At 47.5% G+C, this 20348-nt stretch overlaps 1 protein-coding gene across 1 annotated transcript; it reads right to left on the reverse strand.

The window, feature by feature from the left end:
* Positions 1-12064: 12064 nt before the first annotated feature.
* LITAF (lipopolysaccharide induced TNF factor) lies at positions 12065-19551 on the reverse strand. Its single transcript, XM_073214760.1, has 3 exons — positions 19322-19551; positions 16723-16879; positions 12065-13632 (listed from the first exon to the last, which is right to left on the reverse strand). Exons 1-3 carry the CDS (start codon positions 19539-19541, stop codon positions 13524-13526), a joined length of 486 nt encoding a protein of 161 aa, XP_073070861.1. The 5' UTR covers positions 19542-19551; the 3' UTR covers positions 12065-13523.
* Positions 19552-20348: the final 797 nt, after the last annotated feature.

Here is a 20348-nt window from a genome sequence, read left to right on the forward strand (position 1 = left end):
TCTGAATTTCTTCTTTGGAGAACTCTCTGTTCAGCTCCTCTGACCATTTTTTAATTGGATTATTTGCTTTTTGTTTGTTGAGGTGTGTGAGCTCTTTATATATTTTGGATGTCAACCCTTTATCAGATCTGTCATTTATGAATTTTGTAGGATGCCTTTTTGTTCTATTGGTGGTGTCCTTTGCTGTATGGACTTACATTTTGACCCACTTCTAGAAGAGATATAATTTTTAGAAATTACCTGTATTAGTTTCCTATTGCTTTCATAACATCACCACAAGTTGGGTGGCTTAAAATAGCACCCATTAATTATCTCAACACTCTGAGGTCGGAAGTCTAGGTGCAGCGTGGCTCAGCTGGGTCCTCTGCATAGAGCTTCACAACACTGAGATCAAAGTATTACTGGTTCATGGCAGATCCTTCCAGAGAATTCTACACATTAACAAGCAAACATGTGTATTTTCTCTCTTCCGTATGTCTTTTATTTTAACCTATGACAATGATATAATAATGCAAGACTCCCCATCTTCCACTTAATAATATAGCACAGATCTGATTCATTCTTTTTTCCAGCTGCATACTACTCTGCCACAAGGAAACACATGCTTTTTATGTAACCCGCCTAGGCCTGCATTCCTCTCCAGAGGCTCAAGGGCTGACAAGCTCATTCAGGTTGTCGGCTCAATTCATTGCTTGTGGTTGTAGGACTAAGGTCCATTTCCAGCTGGGAGCCTGGCCTTGTTCCCAAAGGCCACCCCATTCTTTCTTAGGCTTTCCTCATGACCCCTCTCATGCTTCAAATATTTCCTACTCTCTCATCACTCTTCCTCCAGCCAGAGAAAATTCTCTACTCCTTAAGGGCTCATGTGATAGACTGGGAATATTAGTTTCCTATTACTACAAGTTTAGTAACTTAAAACTAACACAGATTTATTCTCTTGTAATTCTGGAGGTTAGATGTCTGACACAGATCTCACTGGGCTAAAATCAAGGTGTTGGCAGGACCGGTTCCCTCTGGAGACTCGGAGTTTAGAGATTCTGTTTTCTTGCCCTTTCCAGTTTCAGGAGGCTTCCTGTACTGCTCATTGGCTTCTGGCCCCTTCCTCCACTTTAAAGATGATCCAGGCTCATCTCCCCATCTCAAGGTCCTTCCCTTAATCACATCTGCAAAGTCCCTTTTACCATCTAAGGGAACAATCACAGGTTCTGGGGATCCAAATGGGAGTGTTTGGAGAGCCATTATTCCACTTACCACATTGGGCCCCTCCAGATAATCTGGGATAATCTCCCTATTTTAAGGTCTAAAAGCTTAATCATATATGCAAAGCACCCCCAGCCTCATGTCGTGTTCACAGGTTCCAGTGACTCGTGTGTGGCCAATTTTGGGGGCTATTCTGGCCACCACAATATCCTACAAGTACACTTCTTCATGTGCAAAGCTGTCTGTGCACCTTCAAGATGGTTCACAATGTCACCGCTTTAACAGCTGAGAAATGGAGAACATTGCCAGCCATGTCCTTCCACATGAGGACCAGTGGGTCACAGCAATGACCCACATCTCCACATGGTGGAGTAGTACGTAGCTGTGAAACGCAAGTCAGCCCCACGATATTTTGTTAAATGGGAAAAATGCAAGATGCAGAGTATTTCCTGTTTTCTGTCACCATTGTCTGTTAAAGATAGAAGAGAGAAAATATATGTATTTGCTTCTTAATGGGCAGAACTCTTTGGAAGTTTCCAGCAGGAACAGTGGTTTGTTTGGGGAGGGGGGGGCGCCAGAGGTGTGAGAGAAGAGTCCATTTTCACCGTGAATTTTGTTCTGGAGCATAAAGCACTTATTCAAAAATAAATTGTTTTTGCATAAAAGGGCTGGGAAATCTGGATGTAACACTGGCAGCTAGGGAAGGAGGAGAGAGAACAGAGCTACCAGAGAAAAACGTGAAAGGAGTTTGGAGGTTTTACAGCTGGATGAGGAAAGGCAGATAAGGGCCCTAATGTGAAACTTCTGAAAACAGGATAATATTGTTTAGGGCAAAACACCACACTTCTGTCTTATCACGGGGTGAATATGCTGAGAAAACAGCTATTTTGAGTTGCTGCCTGGGTATTTCACAGTACAACACCCCTGCGCACACTGGGACGTTTAGGGTTCCCGCCTCAAGTTCCCACTGCTTCACCTGGCACGTCTTTCGAAATAACCACTTAGAACTGAACCCTCAAAAAGGTAATGCCTTACGTAACAGGTAGCTGCTGCCCTATCTCCTGCTCGCTGTGACGTGGGACGGAGGGCCGTCCTTCCCGTCACTGTGCTCCCCACCCGTCGCCGTAAGTAATCAATCATGTGACTCAGCTTCCTTTGTGTGGGTGTAGTGAAACGGTGCTTTCAATCAGAATGACCCGGTGGGTGTCACTGCCTCATGGGGGAGGCTCAGATGTCCGGGGGCTGCCTACTGCCCCCTCCTCATTCGCTGGTCATAATCTGCATTTCTTAATCCAACACATCGGCCACAGACACCGTCTACAAAGATCAAGTACCCATTCCAGCTGGGAGCCCGATTACAGCAACGTGGGGAAAATGACCGCTGGGCCTGCGATCACTTACTTACCGCGGCGGGGAAGCACCTGTGCCCCGGCCCACTTTCCCCCCGGGGCGGGACAGGTGGAGCAGCCCTGGCGTGGGGGTCTTCTCATTGCTGAGGGAGCCCAGAAGGAGAAGGCTCAGGCGGTTTTATGGAGGAGGGGTGCTAGGGGTGGAAAAGCTCAAGAGCCCTGAGTCCACGTGGGAAAACATGTCTTCGATTCCCCCTCTCCTCACCCACCACAGGGAGGCCTCAGCAGAGGAACCTGAAGGAGACCCCCACCCACCCCGCCCAGGGCCTCAGATAAGATCTAGGAATGCAGGCGCCAGGGCCCGCAGGGGGAGGGGCGGAGCCCTTGACCGCGACCCCCACCCCCGCAGGGACTGAAATGCATTGGCTGTCTGCGAGCACGTGGGGAGGACCGCTCTCTCCGGCTGCGGTGGGGGTGCTGCGATGCAGACCCTCTGTGACTGCCTCTGGTAAGGCCTGCTGCACAAGCACACGGGGGTTTCCACTGGCAGCTGGACCCAGCTCTCTCATCGAAGACCCGTGAGAACAGGACAGCTCATTGCTCTCGCCGGGCCCAGGAACCCCGGGTCTGCCCAGGACAGCCCCATTCACATCTGCGGTCCGACAGAATCCCAAAGGGCTGCCCCTTGCATCCTCAAAAGTTCCTACCTTGATTTGCCACAACAAAATATTTTAAAAGAGTAAAGAAGAAAACTGTCTCGTAACGGTTTAACTGGCAAATGGCACACAGCCCATTCTCTTAAAACAGCCGGGCAATTTTAGGGCCATGAGTTTCTTAGAGAAAGGAAACCATAACAGATGAAGGGCTATGCAAAATGCAGCATCTCCATACACCGGAAGGCCCTCGGACCATAAAAAAGAAACCGAGTATCAATATTCGCTACAACATGGAAAAAACTTTTCGGCGGGGGGTGGGGAAGTGATGAAAATGTAACATTGATTGTGGTGACAGTTGTAAAATTCCATGAATATCCCAGAAGAATCACTGAATTGTACACTTGAAATGGGTAAATGACATGGTAGGAGAAGGCTATCTCAATTAAATGAGTACCAAAAGACAAATATTCTTACCTGGAAGGCCTTTGTCAGTGGCAGCTCACAGAGGTCTTTCTGGACACTTTGCTTTGGAGGACTGCCTGGCCAGCTTTCCTTTCCTGCTACTCAGAGACCCATCAGCCACCTCACCTGAGGCACTCAGCCCTGTGACCCACACCTGCTTCCAGACCCCGCCTCCCCCAGACAGAAGCACACCTGTCCCGTATTCCTTGCCCTGTGTCAGTGAATGCAAGAGTCACTCCAATGGTGGCACTCTCAGGCCAGGGAGGGAGGTGGCCCCCGCAGCCCCCCTGTGAAAGGAGCTTCCAAATGACCTGCAGAGGTGGCCCGGGGCTCCATCCTCACGGTGAGCCAGGTGTGCTGATGCACATGCTCACACCTGGCAGCAGACCCTGGGAAGGGACACAGGTGGCTGGTTCTTGCCCTATAGTCTCACCCACTCGGCTGTTCTGATCCGGCTCATCAGAGCTGAACACTACCTGGTCCCATTTGAGAGTCACCCCTTGGTGCCCAGCCTGTTTCATGTCAGCTTTGCCCCTAATAGCCCAAGAGAGCCAGCCCCTGGCATGTTCCAGCATGTTTGGGCATATTCTACAGCCTTCCCCGGACCTGCCCATTTCTAGCACAGACCTTTTAGAGCTGGAACGATCAGCCTGCCTCTTTTTAGGGAGGAGAAGAATTTGGCTCAAGAGGTTTTAAATGACTTGCTCCAGCCACACACTTAGGGCTCAGTCACGGTTCTCCATGCAACTGCTTTCAGTTTTCCTTCACGGTTCAACAAGCTTGCACTAACCCCCTTACACTAACCCGGCGCTGTACTGGTTCCAGAGTTTGGTAGTACTGAGGTCCTGCCCTCAAATCCTCCCCTTTGCTTTTTAAGTAGTATTTAATTACATATTACTCTTTTATTACACTTGTTAATGGTCATGACCTTGGTTAACATCCATCCTGATTTAAGCTGCATTCACAATTCACTCTTCTCATGGTGAAACTCACCCAACAAAATTAACTGTTTTAAAGCAAACAGTTTAGTGGCATTTAGTACATTCTCAATTTGTGCAGCCACCTCTATCTAGTTCTGGAACTTTTTCATACCCACTCCCAGAAGGCCCCGTACCCATCAGCAGCATTTCTCAAACTTGCCTGCCCTTAGGAACCATCCCCATGCTTTTTCTAAAAATGCACACTCCTGGACCCCTTCCAGGCCTTCTGAATCTGAACTTCCAGGAATCTGTATCTGGACAAGCCTAAGGTGAATTTTAGGACCAAAAAGAGTCACTCTGCTATGGATTGCTCAGTGGCCCCATGTAAATCACACCTATTCTATGTCTCCATTACTCTACCTATAACATGGTGGTGATGTTTTTCTTTTCCATCTGGAAGAAAGCTTGGCAAGACTGGCGAAGAGGGCATTCTAGGTAGCGTGGCTGCGTGGAAGTGTTAGTATGCAAGATAACGTTATCGTAACAGGCAAAGCAATCCTAAAATGATGACCTTCTTGTTGAAATTCCCCAAGAGCAAGGAGCCTGTCTCTATTTGCTTGTGTCCCTAGAATATACGACACATCCAATAAGCATTTACTGAATGGAAGAGGTGCACCGCGTCTACCGTATCAATGACAGAGCTTCAAACTAAAACCAAACACCTGACCAGGGGCTTGCAAACGGGAAAGCAGGCTGGAGCCATGTGCGCCCTCTGGTGCGCTCCTCACCCCATAAAACTATATTCAAATGTGTATTTAAAGACTGCATTGGTAGAGAGAGAAATCTGAGCAAGCTGGTTCATTATTATATATTGATTATTATTTTCACTTCTGATTAGAAAATAAGATAAAAGCAATTATATGGGTCTCGGTAAGAGTATCATGGGTCCCCAAGCATGGTTGGAAAGGTCTGCCCTGAGGCCAGGTCTCACCCTGGAAGATTCTGATTCAATTGGTGTGGGGTGTGACCGGGCAGGGAGGGTTGTACAGGCTCCCCAGCTGAGGGCAATCACCGCCTGAGGCCTACTGTGGAGCGGCCAGTAAGACTTTCCCAAGTGGAATCACCTGCCTGAAGCCTAACATGGGTAATGAAAAGGTCTGGAGGCCAGCTGTGTCCCTACCCACGCTGTATTCCAAGCAGCTTAAACATAGGGAATGGAAGGAACAATCTTTTTTCCCTTTAGTCCCTGAGATCAGTTAGGTGACAAGCCATCCCCCACTGGGGTGGGTGGTCTGAAAGTCCTTGGGGGACTCCCAAACTGGAGGACTGAAGGCACATTCAGGAAGCCCTGCAGGGAATGAGAAAGGAGGGGGCTTCTAGGAGGAATCAGCTGAGCAGCTCTTGCTTCCCTTTCTCCTATACACACCCAGACACCCATCCCAGCACCCACACCCACACCCAGAACCACACCTCACATACACATACACACACCCTCAGAGGCACACGTGCAGTGTGGTCACTGATAGAGGCCAGATCTAAGACTTTAGGACAGGGCAGGTGAAGATAAAAGGAAGAGGAAATAGCCAGTTAGAAAAATAACAGAGGGTGAGTTAACCAATACAAACATAAAGGCTCCCGAGTGAACAGGGGCAAGAATCCCCTTAATATGTGGTAGCAGCAGGCAGACTGGACGTGGACTGGTGCGGTGCTGACGGACACGACGCCCCCAGCACAGAGCTGGCCCTCAGCTGCTGGGAGCTCTCAGTGGCGCTGTGTCCGGTTTGAGGACATGCAGACAGGCGAGACCCCAACCCACCACCTCCACACCAGCCTCACGAGAAGCACTTCTTTCTGCCACTTTAATTTCAGACATGAGCAAGAATTGTAAGACAGCTTAGGAAACTGTCCTGAAGAGCTGTTTGTGTTCTTGCCATACACTCCCTTCCCCCCACTCTCAGCCCAGGACCCCCTGGGAACCAAGCAATAGAGTCATCCCCCCTGGAAGTTGGAAGTGGCTTTCAAATGTTTCCATTTTCCCTGCTTCCACCATGTCCTTACTGGGGATGGCAAAGCCTGCTCAAATGGGCCCATGTTTGAGAGGGGGGTCCCCACCCTCACGGGCAGATGCCTGGGAGAACTCTCCAGCCCCCCAGTCAGACATGACATGTTCTACTGGCCACAGGCAGGCAGGCAGGGCTCAGACCCTTACTGGAAGCCAGCCTTACCCTTCCTGCCTATCAACAGGAAATCAAAGACAGGAGCTAGAGGAAAGGATTGTGTTTCAAGGGCTGCCACTCTTCCAATGGAAATGGAAGAAATCCAGCAATTCCACCCGGAGAGGAAGACACAACAAATTAAATCACACAAAGGCCCAGAACATGCAGTTTACAGAATCATCTGGCATGGAAACCTGAAGGCTGCTTCCTAAGCAGGAGAAATCATTAGAAAGACTCCGTCATTTCAGAGGATGGGGTGCCCCTTCCCCGACACAATCACTGCAATATGCTGTGTTCCTGTGCTGTTCTCTCCTGGTTTGTAATGTTCCCTTTTCTTAGTCGATGTCTTTCCCTCCCCCTGCCATCAGTTCCACAGGGAGAGGACAGCAGGGTAGGGAGGGGCCCCGTTTGCTGCTGAATCTCAAGGTGGGTGCACATGTCAATAACCAAACACCTGAGGACTCTCTGAGACTTCAAAACACCTTCTTAAAAGAGGGTCCGTGCAGGCATCAGCACTCTCTGGAGGACTTGTGCCGGGGGATGATCAACAAAAAGCCTCCACAGGGATCTGGGCGATGCTGCGGTTGTGGCTGCATCCACCCCACCGTTTCCTGGACTTGCCATAGGAATGAGGAGGGAGACGTCTAGGCTGGCATGTGCATACAGTCAGACAACGAATTTGACCGGATCTGTACTGTTGGAACTCAACCAGGAGTTGGGAGGGGTGCAAGGTGTAGCACACCAAAATCTTACGACTATAGACTATCTACGGTTAAAAGAACATATGGGATGTGAACAGATCCCAGAAATGGGCTGCTTTAATTTGTCTGATTTCTCTCAGACTGTTCAAGTACAGTTGGACAATATCCATCATATCATAGACAAATTTTCACAAATGCCTAGGGTGCCTAAATGGTTTTCTTGGCTTCACTGGAGATGGATGGTAATTATAGATTTGCTTTGTTTATGTCACCGTATTCCTATTATGTTAATATGTGTGCAAATTAGTAGTTTAAAACCTATATATACTTAAGGTACTCTACAAGATACGTCAAAGAAATAATCAATCCTCCCATGTTTTCTTCCATATGCTACCTCTATAGCTTTTCTTCTTCCTTCCTAATTACAACCCTTAAATAGAATTTGTGCCTCATATCGAATTTACCGAGTATCATAATTCCTCCAGGTGGTAAAGATACCTCAAGACAAGTGCTGGGCATAGAAGCCACAGGGCATAAATCTGCAAAGAAGTAAAAAGCTAACCTTTGCAAACAATGGCTTCTCTCTCACTTACCAACTTTACATTTCCCTGTATGGCCCCGGAAGATGACTGGTTAGCCAGAGACGGGTAAGATTCCTCAAGGGAGGAACAACCTAAAACAGGCACAGTCGCAGGGGGGCCATCAGGTGAGAAACTGGGGATCAACAGAGGTGAGGCTCAGAACCTCATCCCCCGTTTTGAGAGAAATCTTCTGTATCCGTGCATGTTTTGCTGCCCTTGTCTAGCTTGGATTAATACTTAGTCCATAGGCACACACCTGATCATCTACATTTGCCCTCTTACAGCACTAAACTATGTTTTCTACCTTTATCTTGCATCTACCTACCACTTCAGCATTTTATTAAAAATAAAAAAAATAATAATAAAGGGAGAAATGTGGGATCAACATATAAATCAAGTATAAAAATCAAACGAATATTCATATTTGACCTGATTGTTTATAGTTCATAATGCGTGATCAGAACCGAAAGTTTCTGTGATGAATGCCCCTGTACTGTTCACCATGTAAGAACTTATTCACTATGTAAGAATTCGTTCCCCATGTAAGAACTTGTTCGTTATGCTTCAAAAGATTGGAGATTGATGAGAATTAGGCTTGAGATGGATTAATGATTGTGCATTGAGCATTGACCCCCCCATACAGAATTTTATTGTTGTTAACAACCATTTGATCAATAAATATGAGAGATGCCCTCTCAAAAAAAAAAAAAAAAAAAAGACGGTCTGTGCAGTGGGCTGAGAGGCAGCATCCACCCCTCCTCCCTTTTCAGGCCCAGTGGAAACCCCGGAAGGACTGAATGCGGTTCCACTCAGCTGAGGAGTCGAGGCCCGCCTGCCGGCCTGGGATGCAGGCCATCTTGCTCCAAATCCTTCTCTTCTGCCACCAGGCTGCTCCAAACAGCTGCAGAAGACGAAGTTCTCCATCCACGGCAGTTCCAAATGGGTAGCCCTTCCTAGACGTGGCTTTGCAACAGGGAAGAGCTCTGAAAAAACACGTCCACACACAAGCCTGCCAGCAAATGCCCACAGCATTATTCACACCAGCCAAAGGTGGAAATAACTCAAATGTCCATCAGCAGATTGAGGGATGAATGCAATGTGGTCTGTCCATGCAGTGGACTATCACTCAGCCACGGAAAGAAAGGGACAAAGTACTCACACTTGCTACATGGATGAACCTTGAAAACATGATGCTGAATGAGAGAAGCCAGAACAAAAGGCTGCCTCTCTGGACTCCGTTTATGTGAAATGTCCAGAACAGGTAAATCCAGAGGAACAGAAGGCAAACTGGGTGCTGGGGACTGTTCAATGGACATGCGCTTTTATGTTGGGCTGATGAAAACATTTTGGAACTCGATGGAGGTGATGCCATGTTGGGCTGATGAAAACATTTTGGAACTCGATGGAGGTGATGCCATGTTGGGTTGATGAAAACATTTTGGAACTCGATGGAGGTGAAGTGCTCCATCCAAATTACAGGTCACCGAATTACACACTTTAATGTCAGGTGAAACTTAGCTTAAAAAAGAAGTGACCAACAACGCTGGCAGGGCTGCGCCGGCTACTTACTCCTCCCAGGCAGGGCTGTCTGTGTGAGGCAGCCAAGCTGGACAATGCCTTGGATACGGCAGGAGTCAATCAGTGATGAACGTGAAACCCGTGGGTGTGCCAGACTGGAGGCTCCCAGATGTTGCCCTGTGCTCACGTTGCACTGTGAACAGCCCCTCTACACACACATAACTACGTAAGCACAGGTATTAAAACAACACTGCGCTCTATTGTGCTATTGGACCCACCTGCTCAGTGGATTTTGCCCATTTGGGAAACAGGACAGGATCACTTAAGACACACGGCAGTACTAAGAGCTTTCAAAGTACCTGAGTACCTGAGCACGTGGTCTGTCTAGACACTGGAGTAGTATTCAGCACTGAAAAGAAATGAGCTTTTAAGCCATGAGAAGACGTGGAGGAAACTTAAATGTGTATTGCAGTGAAAAAAGTCAGAGTGAGCATACTTCCTGGATGGCCCAGCTCTGTACACAGAAGATCAGAGGTTGTCAGGAAGAGGGGGAGGGAGGAACAGGTGGAGCAGAGGATCTTCAGGGCAGGCAAACTAGCTTCCTGTGTGACGGCACAATGGACACACATCAGGATATATTTGTCAAAACCAAGAGGGAACCCTCATGAAAACCATGGACTTTGGGTGATGTGTGAATGTAGGTTCATGAATTGTAATAAATGTCCCCTCTGGTTGGGATGTTGATAACAGGGGCGGGGAAAGGGAAGGTGCTGTGCCCATGTGCGGTAGGGGATGTGGGGGAAATCTCCGTACCTTCCACTCAATTCTGTTGTCAACCTAAAACTGCTCTAAAGATACTTTATTTGAAAGGGAAAAAAAGGTACTTAAATGTGTGAACATTTTCCTAGTACCACAGAGAAGAGTTGCACAACGGTTAGGTTAACTGCACCAGGCTGTCCTTGGCAGTGAACTGCTTTGGTTTTTTAAAAATCTTTCTGAGTCTCAGAATCCTGTTTAAAATTCTTAGACCCTGCCCCTCCCTGCCAAAATCTGGTTTCTCTCTTTTATCGCCTTGTTGGACCTTTTCCACTCAACAGATGACAGAAAAGCAGAGACTCATTGTAAACATCTGAGTCATAAATGGAGGAGGTAACTTTAATAGGATCCAAAATGCAAATCAGAATTTTCTAAGTAAAATTCCACCGTCTGCATTTACTCCTCACAGATATCTTTGAGCCCAGCAAGTTAGAGAAGGATTTTAGCATCCCACATGAGTGGCTGTCACTGGGAAAAAAACAAGACTGAATTGTGTGCGAGTGTATGAAGCCACATTTATAAATAGTTCAGGGCCCAAAAGAGGTGTTCTCAGTAGCCACTGGGAAGCCAGTTGTCCCAGAGAAAACATTTTCATGGGTAATGCTACACTCAGCCAGGAGTCAGTCACATGCTTAAAGTTGGCTTAACAAGATGCAGTGTCTGAATAATTTTGTTATCAAGACACAAACTACTCCTTATGTATATAAGGCTACATTGCCTAGATGGATTTGGTATACAAGATATACAGCCATTTTGGGTTTGAAATTGGTAAATTCTTCTGAGGTCCAAGGAAAAATACAGCTCTTAACATTCACTGAATGTGATTCAGTGTTTGCAACAAACTCCAAAGTCCCCCAAATGGGGGCAGAACAAGAGAGCCTTTTAGTTCGTAAAAATGTATGAATAAGCCCGTGCTCTGAACAATAAAATGGAATGTCCAATGAACGCTTCATACTCCCTGCATCTGATGTTATGTTTAAAGTTCCACAGACTATAGATTTCCCAGTCCTTGAAACAGGGCTCCTGTTCTGAAGACTTTGCATATGTAATTAGTAACATAAGCTTGAGACCATTTAGATACCACCATCTCAGCCAAACTGTTAAATATTACATGCATGGCGTCCAATTTTGTCAAATGAAAGAAACCTCATGACCAAGATCAGGTAAGCAACGATTTTGCAAGACCACAAAGTAGGGTTTCAGCCACAGCATGATGATGTTATTTTCCAGCAACTTCGAAAATGAAGCTTGATCCCCAGGTAGGGAAAGGGAGAATGACATTCGTATTCGTGGCGAGTTCCAATGTCCTCCTAGCATCCCAGAACCACCCTGATCAATTAACAAAGCATGTTTTGTTCAGAGAATGAATGAGGACGGCTTTCTTCTGTGCATTTTAGTAAAACTTGAAAGCTAGGGCTGGTTGCCATTGATGACGCCTATTGGGCCTCCAATACCCTCATTTTCAAATCTGACCAGCAATCCCCCGAGCTCAACATTGCTCATCTTGACACTACAGGACGTTCGGCAAGGCTGCAGATGGTATCACAGGATTTTCTACTGTTAGGGAGAGAATAAAGGCTCTTTGCAGCAATGGCTGGAAACACAACACGAGACCTTTCTTCACAGTTTAAGAATTGATAAATAGTTCACCGAGCGAACCAAAGACTTTTATTTTTTTCAAAGCAGATAACACCAAAGTACTATTCATACTCACTGCAAGAATAATTACTGGAACTTTCAAACTATCAAGCGAATAAGCTGAATTGGTGATTATAATGTTCAACCAATATACAGATTTTCATTCAAGGTCTAGGCTTGATTTCTAAATATTATTCACATGCATTCCTTGTGTCTAGCTATTACCAACACAGGGATTCTTGAAAGTCGAGCTCGACCTTGTCTTGATTTCAGAATGATACAGCACCTGACAGAGAACTCTGGCTTGCTGCTTTCGTCCTAGACATCAAGTCTTCTGATGTTATAAAACAAACTGTATTTCCGAAAAATAAAATCATACTTTCGATGCCTTTGAAACACTCAGGTCTCCACGCTTTGCAGCAGCATGGTGACCTGGACGTGCTCAGACATCTTTCCTTTGTCTTCCCAAACACACCACCAGGAACCCAAAAGGGGCCCTATTTTGAGAGTTCCGGGATTGAAGTTTTTAAGAACCACCCTAAACCCGAATAAAGGCAGTAGATGAAATTATCCATTAATTTTTCTGTTAAGTGAAGATGCGGGACTACATTGGCAAATGGGAAAATAATACCAGCTATATGGCTGAGAAAAATGCTTCTATAAATCCCTCCTTTCTAAATTATGTTTAAAGGTGTTTAAGACCCAAAGGAGGTCATAAGACTGTTAATACAAATATTCCTCTACAAGAAAGAAGCTCTCTGTGGAATGTGGCTAAGGATCTGGTACAAACACCTGAGGGAAGGTAGATGGATAGTAAGATCCAGCCCCGTATTCTGAGCATGCATTTATGAACTCATGGATATGTACCTGGTGGGTGTGAATAGCCTCTCCTTATACTTAAAAATGAATTAAGACATTAAAGTGAGTTTGTGTGCTAATGAAAAGCCTGCAGTTACAGAATCTTAGAACCAAGCTCTTAGTCTATAAGGCAAGATTTTCGCCATCAGAAGTCGGAACAGATGGACGTGATGGGAGGCACTAAAGGCTCGTTCGGCCGTCTTCGGGCCAGAACAGTCTCAAAAATAAGGCAACCTGTGTCTTCTCAGTTTGAGACCACTATCAAGAAAGGCCCACTGAGGCAAGAAAAGACGCTGGCTCATGGCAAATCACCAAAAGATATTCAGACAGGGCAACAATCACAGTTAGGTGGAATGATTTAGGATCACAGATACGTGAGAAACTTTGACCCAGCACTCGAGGTGACATCTCTGCATGTCCTGCACATGACTCCAAGCAGCAGTTTCTGGGGTTTGGAGGTGTGTTACTTTTGTGACATTTCCCCCCAAAAAAGACACAAAGGTGGAGTCCCTGGAGAGATGAGCCCAGGGTGTGCCCTCCACTGGGGGTGGGTGGGAGTCGGAAAGGACTTCCTGCAGCACATGGCTCCCTCCAGGTCTGGTTGAGTCCTACAAACGCTTGTAGGTGCCCAGAAGAGCTTTGCAGTTGGGACAGTAGTGGTCCACGTCCTGCAGGGCGTCCACGCAGAAAGGGATGAAGCAGCAGCCTGCTGCGCACCTGGAAGAACAGCCAGACACAGGGCCAAAAAGATATGTCAGACATGCCAACCCCCAGAACCTAGGAATGTGATCTTATTTGGGAAAAAGCATAATTGGAGATGTAATTAAGGATCTCAAGATGGGATCGTGCTGGGTTATTCTCCCTACACTCAGTGACTGATGCCCTTAAGGAAAGAGCAGCGGACACAGAGAAGTACAGGGAGGGACGAAGGCCATGGGAAGACAGAGGCAGAGGCTGCAGGGGCGCAGCCAGAAGCCAAGGAATGCTGGAGCCACCAAAGTGGGAAGAGGCAAGGAAGGATTCTGCCCGTAGGGTCTTCAGCGGGAGGGAGGCGTCTAGATTATTCCCGTCTCCAGAATTGTGAGTGAGCACATTTCCACGGTCTGTGGTCATCTGTAAGGCAGCCTTAGGAAACTGATATGCCAACCAACGCCAGGGCTGCCCCCACAGACAGACCATCCTGGGTGTATTTACAAATCCTGGGTCACTTGGGCATCTGTCAAAGTCTTAGGCTGGGTCAGTCAACTCCTTTCGTAAAGGGCCAGACAAGATGGTATGTAGTTTAGACCGTAAACAAATGGCATGAGCTAGATGTGGCCCCTGGGCTGTAGTTTGCTGGCCCCTGTCTTAGACTGATCATTTTCCACATGCAGAGGCAGCAGTGACCAAATAAAGTCCCCAAATAATGTCTCTTAACCCATGTCACCCATCGGCAGCACACAGGCAGGCCCTCCCTTCACCCAGCCTGTAGGGTAAGAAGTGTTCGGTATTTGTCCCTGTTCCGGGCCCAGAAAACTCCAAAACCTTTGGAATTTCCTGAGTGACACGAGTGTCTTCTGTTATTCCCAACAAGCAGCTTTAAATTATCACAGCTGATTTTATGCTAATGAGGCAATTAGGGCGGGGCCCTAGAGCCTCAGGATGGGGCTGGTCCCAGAAAGCCCCAGAGATTGGAGAGTTGGAATCTTGCAACTCCCGCCAGCAAGGATCCAGGGGCTGGGAACTGGGACATAAAAACTCTTGAACAACTACCACTGGAGAACTTCCAGATAGGAAAATGCATCCATGTGCCACTCCGGGTGCACCTCAACTCCACAGGGACGGAGGCTCCTGCACTGGTCCCTTCAGGACCTCGCCCTATGCCCTTCTTCAACTAGCTGTGCCCTTGCATCCTTTATAATAAACCGGAAATGTAGGTAAAGTGCCTTCCTGAGTTCTGTGAGTTGTTCTGGCAAGTTATCGAATCCGGAGATGGGATAGTGAGACCCCTGATACATAGCCGGCAGAAGCAGGAGTGGCCCGGGACTTGTGAGGTGGGGCTGAGCCTTAAACTGTCAGCTTTGTGCTGATTCCAGTTAGCGTCAGTGAACTGAATCACCAGATACACAGCGGTGCTGGAGACGTGTCTGGTGTCAGAATATACCCCACGGCCTTATAACAAGGTTTGCCAAAAACGTAGGTAAAAAGAATCAACATGTTATAATGTACAGCATAGGGAATATAGTCCATAATATTCTAATAACTTCACATGGTGCCAGATGGCAACTAGACCAACTGTGGCCATTCTGTAATGTGTAAAAGTATCGAATCACTCTGTATGCCTGAAACTAATAAAACATTGTATGTCAATTAGAATTCAATTAAAAAATATCAGCATTTTACAAGAAGATATTGATTTACATGATGCAGAATCGGGAAGTAGCCTGATGAGAAATCAGTCTTGTGACAGAAATTTCCTCCTATTGCCTAAGCTTACCCAAGATCAAAGAAGGGCAGTCAGCACATTTACAGATAACCCTGACCTAGGCTCCCTGTGCGGGCATGGGGCATGGCTCTGAGAAGCACCGTATCCACTTCCCCTCAACAACCCCCCGCAGGTGAGCATTAGTACACCCAGTTTACAGATGAGGAAACGGAAGAACAGAGAGGGGAAGTCAGGTGCCCAGTCACGCAGCAACGAGAGGCAGGACTTGAACCCACAGCACCCCATATTTAAGGAAGAGAAGATGGGAGGCACAGAAAAGCTGCTTCAGTTTCAAAGACAGATCAACAGAGGTCGATACTTAATAGAAGGGTCCATTCTGTCTTCCTGATTTCAAAGACAGAAATTAATTTTAATATGAATGTCCAAAGGTGATGAACTCCCATTCAGCACTCTGCAGAGGGAGGGACTGTGACAGCCATCAGTGGGGCCCCGCGGGCAGGACAGGGCATCCGGCGCCAGGAACCCTGTTCCTCCCCTTTCTTCCCCTCTGAACACGTGTCCTCCAGGAAGTTAGTTAAGTTCCCCGGGGCTCTGAGCCTCTCTGAAATTAGGTGGAGGAATATTACTCCTCCTCAACCTAGGCCACAAGCCAGTTGAGGAGACAGCCAGTTACACAAGAGGCTAAGGCTTCTGAAAAGCAACACACAAACACGGTTTCTTTCAAGGAAGAAAACAGCCCGTGGGGTTTTCTGAGTGACTCCCCTGCCAGGAATAAGAAGGCTGCCTATATCATCTGCTTGGAAAAAAATTAAATTGTGTTTCCTTCCATTTCACCCAGAACAGAAACTATTCTCTTTCAAAACAAGGCCCTTGGTGCGGATGTAAGTGCTGGCGCACTCTGCGTGGGCAACGGGAAAGATTGTGGGGCCATAAAAGGATAAGAAGTTTTGAAGAGATGATGATAAAAGTATTTTAATGTGCAGATTGTTTAGATCTTCTCTCAGAGTCAGGCAAACATTATTGTTTGGGTCATGAAATTCTAGAAGAAAAAGAAATCCCTAAGGGTATCACCCTGCACGGACGAAAGGCCGCTACGCTTGTCCCTACCTGCAGGAAGTGGCTTGAGCAGGTGAGCAAGAACAGTGCTGGACGGGACAGCGGCCTCCAGGCACTGATATGCTCAGGAGCAGTGGCTCCCAACTGGGGACCGTTTCTGGGTATGACAATGGGGGAGAGGGTGCTACCAGCGTCTCAAGGATGGAGGCCAGGGATGCCGTTCACCATCCTAGGGTGCACAGGATGGCTCCCCACCACCTCCCAGGAGCACACACTGCATTGAGAGTCCTGCAAGAGAGGCTGGGTGCTGAGTGGGCCCGACTTACCCCAGGAGGCACAGGCTCCCGCAGGACAGCCAGGTCAGGGCGCCGGCGTTGTAGGACAGCTGAGTCACAATCATCTTATTGCAGGAAGGACAACACATCTGGATTGGGCGGTCGAAAAAGGAAATGGGCTGCTGCACGTAGACTGTCTGTACCGCAACTGGTGGAAGGGAAGCGGACAAGCACAGGCTGATCAGTAAATAAGCACAGCAGCCATTAGATGACAAAAAGCTGGAGGCGGGGCCTCCACAGGTATCTGACACCCAGGTTCTGAGCAGTACCATTCACAAGAGTCACAGGGTGGAAGCAACCCAATGTCCATCGATGAATGAATGAATGGATAAGCAAGATGTGGTCCATCCACACAATGGGATATTCTTGAGCATTACAAGGAAGGATGATCTCACACATGCTCATCTGGAGATGAACCTGGGGGACATGACGCTGAGTGGGCAATGCGCCAGTCACAGAAGGACAGTGGATGATTCCACGTACAGGTGGCACCTAGTCTAATTCATAGAGACAGAAAGAATGGTGGAAGCCAGAGACTGGGGGAAGGGTGGGGGTGGGAATAGGGAGTTAATGGTTAAGGGGGGCAGGGTTTCAGTTTTGCAAGATGAAAAACTTCTGGAAATGGATGGTGGGCATGGCTGCACGACAGTGTGGATATACTTAATGCCACTGAATTGCACACTTAGAAACACAGTGTGTTATGTGTATTTTACCACAATGAAAAAAAATTGGGGGAAAAAAGAAAAAGGACAAAAAGGAAAAGATAGGAAACAGTGGCAGATATCCAGAATTATCACTTCGAGGGGCTCTCAAAACCCTCATGCATGAGATGGGTTAAAGTACTGTGTATTCCTAGATGGGGGATTTGGAGCAGGCTCTCCAACTCAACTGTCCATGGAATCACATGGGGAGCTTATTGGGAATGCAGATTCCTGGGCCCTGCTGCCAACACAGTCTGGGGCAGGGCCCCCAAACTGCTTAAGTTTCCTGCGTGGTTCTACAAAGGTGGTCTGCAGATGATAATTTCAGAAACATGTGATGGGTTTTAGCCCATTTTTTTCATCCATCCATAGATCAGTGGTTGCCTAGGGCTGGGGTGAAGGGAAATGGGGAGTGGCTGCTAATGGGGACTGGGTTTCTTTCTGGGGTGATGGGAATGTCCTGGAATTACATTGTCCTAATGTTTGCACAATGCCATGAATATACTAAAACCAGTGAATTGTATACTTTAAAAGTGACCTTTATGATGTGGGAATTATATCTCAATAAAGCTGTTACTTAAAAGAGGAAGTTAACAGAGCTGTCCTAGGGTTAAGTGAGGTAAGGATGGTAAAGAACCTCACCCTGGGCCTGGTACAAAGTCAACCCTCAAAAAATAATCCCCTCTGTTGCTTCGGGTCTCCTCAATTAACTCGGATGTGCAGTGCCAAGGCTGAGTTTAGTGAGCCAGGGAACACTGACCCACTTCTTTACAGGCTGGGGAACTGTGCCAGCACATGAAACGAGGATATAAAGTCATGCTAAAAAGAGAAAACTATGTGAAAAATGTGCACGCACATCATGAAGCCCTCAGAGTTCAGCACATTCTTTCCATTTTCTTGGCAAAGTCGTTAAAGCTCGTATTTCTGTGAGTTCCTTCTGCTCCTTTCTATGGTATTGGGATGCCATGTCTATAACCTACGTATTAGGGGGAGTTAATTATTGCTCAGAGTTAACTGAACTTAATACTCCTAGAACGACCCAGAAGGACCCTCTAGAGGATGTTGAAGCACACTTTAGCACCTACCCATAAATTTTAGTATAAGTCTTTTTTTTGGACACCAGACTGAGCTATTCACTGATCAGAGCATGATCTGAAATTGTCTGAAGTCATTATTTTGTTGTCTTTTAACCCAAGGTGTTAGTTACTTGAACACGATGAAAACAAGAGCTCCCTTTAATCAAGTGATTCCTTGCAGAACTTTAATCTTAACACCCCACTGATGTGGGTCCTTGATGACCTCTATTTTACTGATGGGGAAACCGAGGCACAAGGCAGTTAGGTGAACCCAGACAGCCTGACTCACAGGGCCCACTCCCCGAGCTGACAATTTCTTCCTGAGCTGCCTGGGATACAGAGTGAGCTCTGTGCCTGGCCAGCAGGGAGTACCCAAGGGCAAGGACACGAAGAAGGTGCTGGAAGGCAGGGGAGCACGCTGCACAAATGGTGGGCTGCGGTGGGTTTCAGCTCCCCGTGGCTCCTGCTCCAGCTCTGGCCTGGGGCAGGGGCTCCCCCATCAGATCAGCATGTAGGGTGGGGCCCTTAAAAGCAGACGCCCATTCCCACAGCTGGTGTGCCTCTGTGGTTAGTGCCAGGGGCTTGTTTACGAAAGCTCAGAAACTATACTTTGTGATACGGAAGCCGTGAGCCTCCCAGATGTGGAATCTAAAAGACTGAACGTGAAATTTCAGGACAAGGGGCAAAGCTGGATGGATGGGCACTCCGCTTGACCTCTTGGCAGTCATTTCAGCTGCTCTCCTGATTCTCAGAGTCCCCAGGGCCAGGGTGGAGGGCCACGGAGAGTAAGGCTGCCTGGGAGACCACACGTACCTGCATTGGCGTTGGGGACGGGCACTGGCTGGGTGTAACACGCTGGAGGATTCATGCCCTTCCCATCCGGGCCAGTCATGAGCCCTGTGGTTGGCCCAGGCATGGGGGCAGGAGGCGTGGGATAGTAACTGTTAATGGCCACGGTCTCTTCATAGGATGGGGGTGCAGTTGGCACCGGGGAAGGCCCAGCGGCCGCCTGGTAGGATCCTGGAGCAGACATTTTATTTAACCTAGAGGAAAACCATAAGATACGAGATCAGAAATTCAACTGTCATCTCTCTCACTCTTTCCCACCCTCACCTCAATTTTCTGCCTGACAAACAGAAAATTTGAGCAAATGACCTGTGTCCAGCCTTGCCCAAAAGCCAGAAGGAGAATTAACATCCCTTTAAGACCCTAGAGTGCTAGCCCCTTAACAAGGGATTCCCAAGCTAAGATAAAAGGTAAATGATGACAACCCCAAGTCACCAAAACCCAGCCAACCCCAAAGGCAAACATCACCCAAAGCTGAGCAGAAGTTTCTTCACACCTGACACCACCTCCCAGGGATGACCTTTCACATCTGGCATTTCTTTTTTTTTTTTTTTTTTTTGTAACTGCTGTGGTTTTCACTAATTGTATTTCAGGTGACGGAAAAAACAAAGGCATTCACAACTCAACCACAGACTTCGCAAACAGAGCAGCGGGCAAAAGCCACACACCAGAATGCACGCCCCGTGATGTCACTGGTGAAGTTCAGAGACAGGCAAACTGAGTCAGGAGCGCGGTGACTTGGGGAGCGGAGCAGTCTGGAAGGGTACAGGGGTCAGGAGAGGGGTCTGCTGAGGGCCTGGGGACGTACTCTTTCTTCATTTCAGCGTGGATATATGGGCGAGTTTGCTTTGTGGAAATTCGAGGTGTGTGATTAGGATGTGGGCACTTTTCTGGAGGTATGTTAGAGTTTTTAAAAAGTGACCTGCCACCCCAGCCCTGGCAAATACCAGCTCCCACATTGAAATATGAGGACCCAAGTAACCAGGCACGCATC

The sequence above is a fragment of the Manis javanica genome, chromosome 10 (assembly GCF_040802235.1).
Source record: "Manis javanica isolate MJ-LG chromosome 10, MJ_LKY, whole genome shotgun sequence".
Taxonomy (NCBI): domain Eukaryota; kingdom Metazoa; phylum Chordata; class Mammalia; order Pholidota; family Manidae; genus Manis; species Manis javanica.

Bases quoted from the DNA above. Each gene is read 5' to 3' on its own strand.
- LITAF (XM_073214760.1), bottom strand. From the start codon at position 19,541: ATGTCTGCTCCAGGATCCTACCAGGCGGCCGCTGGGCCTTCCCCGGTG. The intron at 16,880-19,321 runs GTACGTGTGGTC...CCCTTCCACCAG, and splicing joins CGTCCCCAACGCCAATGCAG to TTGCGGTACAGACAGTCTAC. The intron at 13,633-16,722 runs GTAAGTCGGGCC...CTGTTCTTCCAG, and splicing joins GGGAGCCTGTGCCTCCTGGG to GTGCGCAGCAGGCTGCTGCT.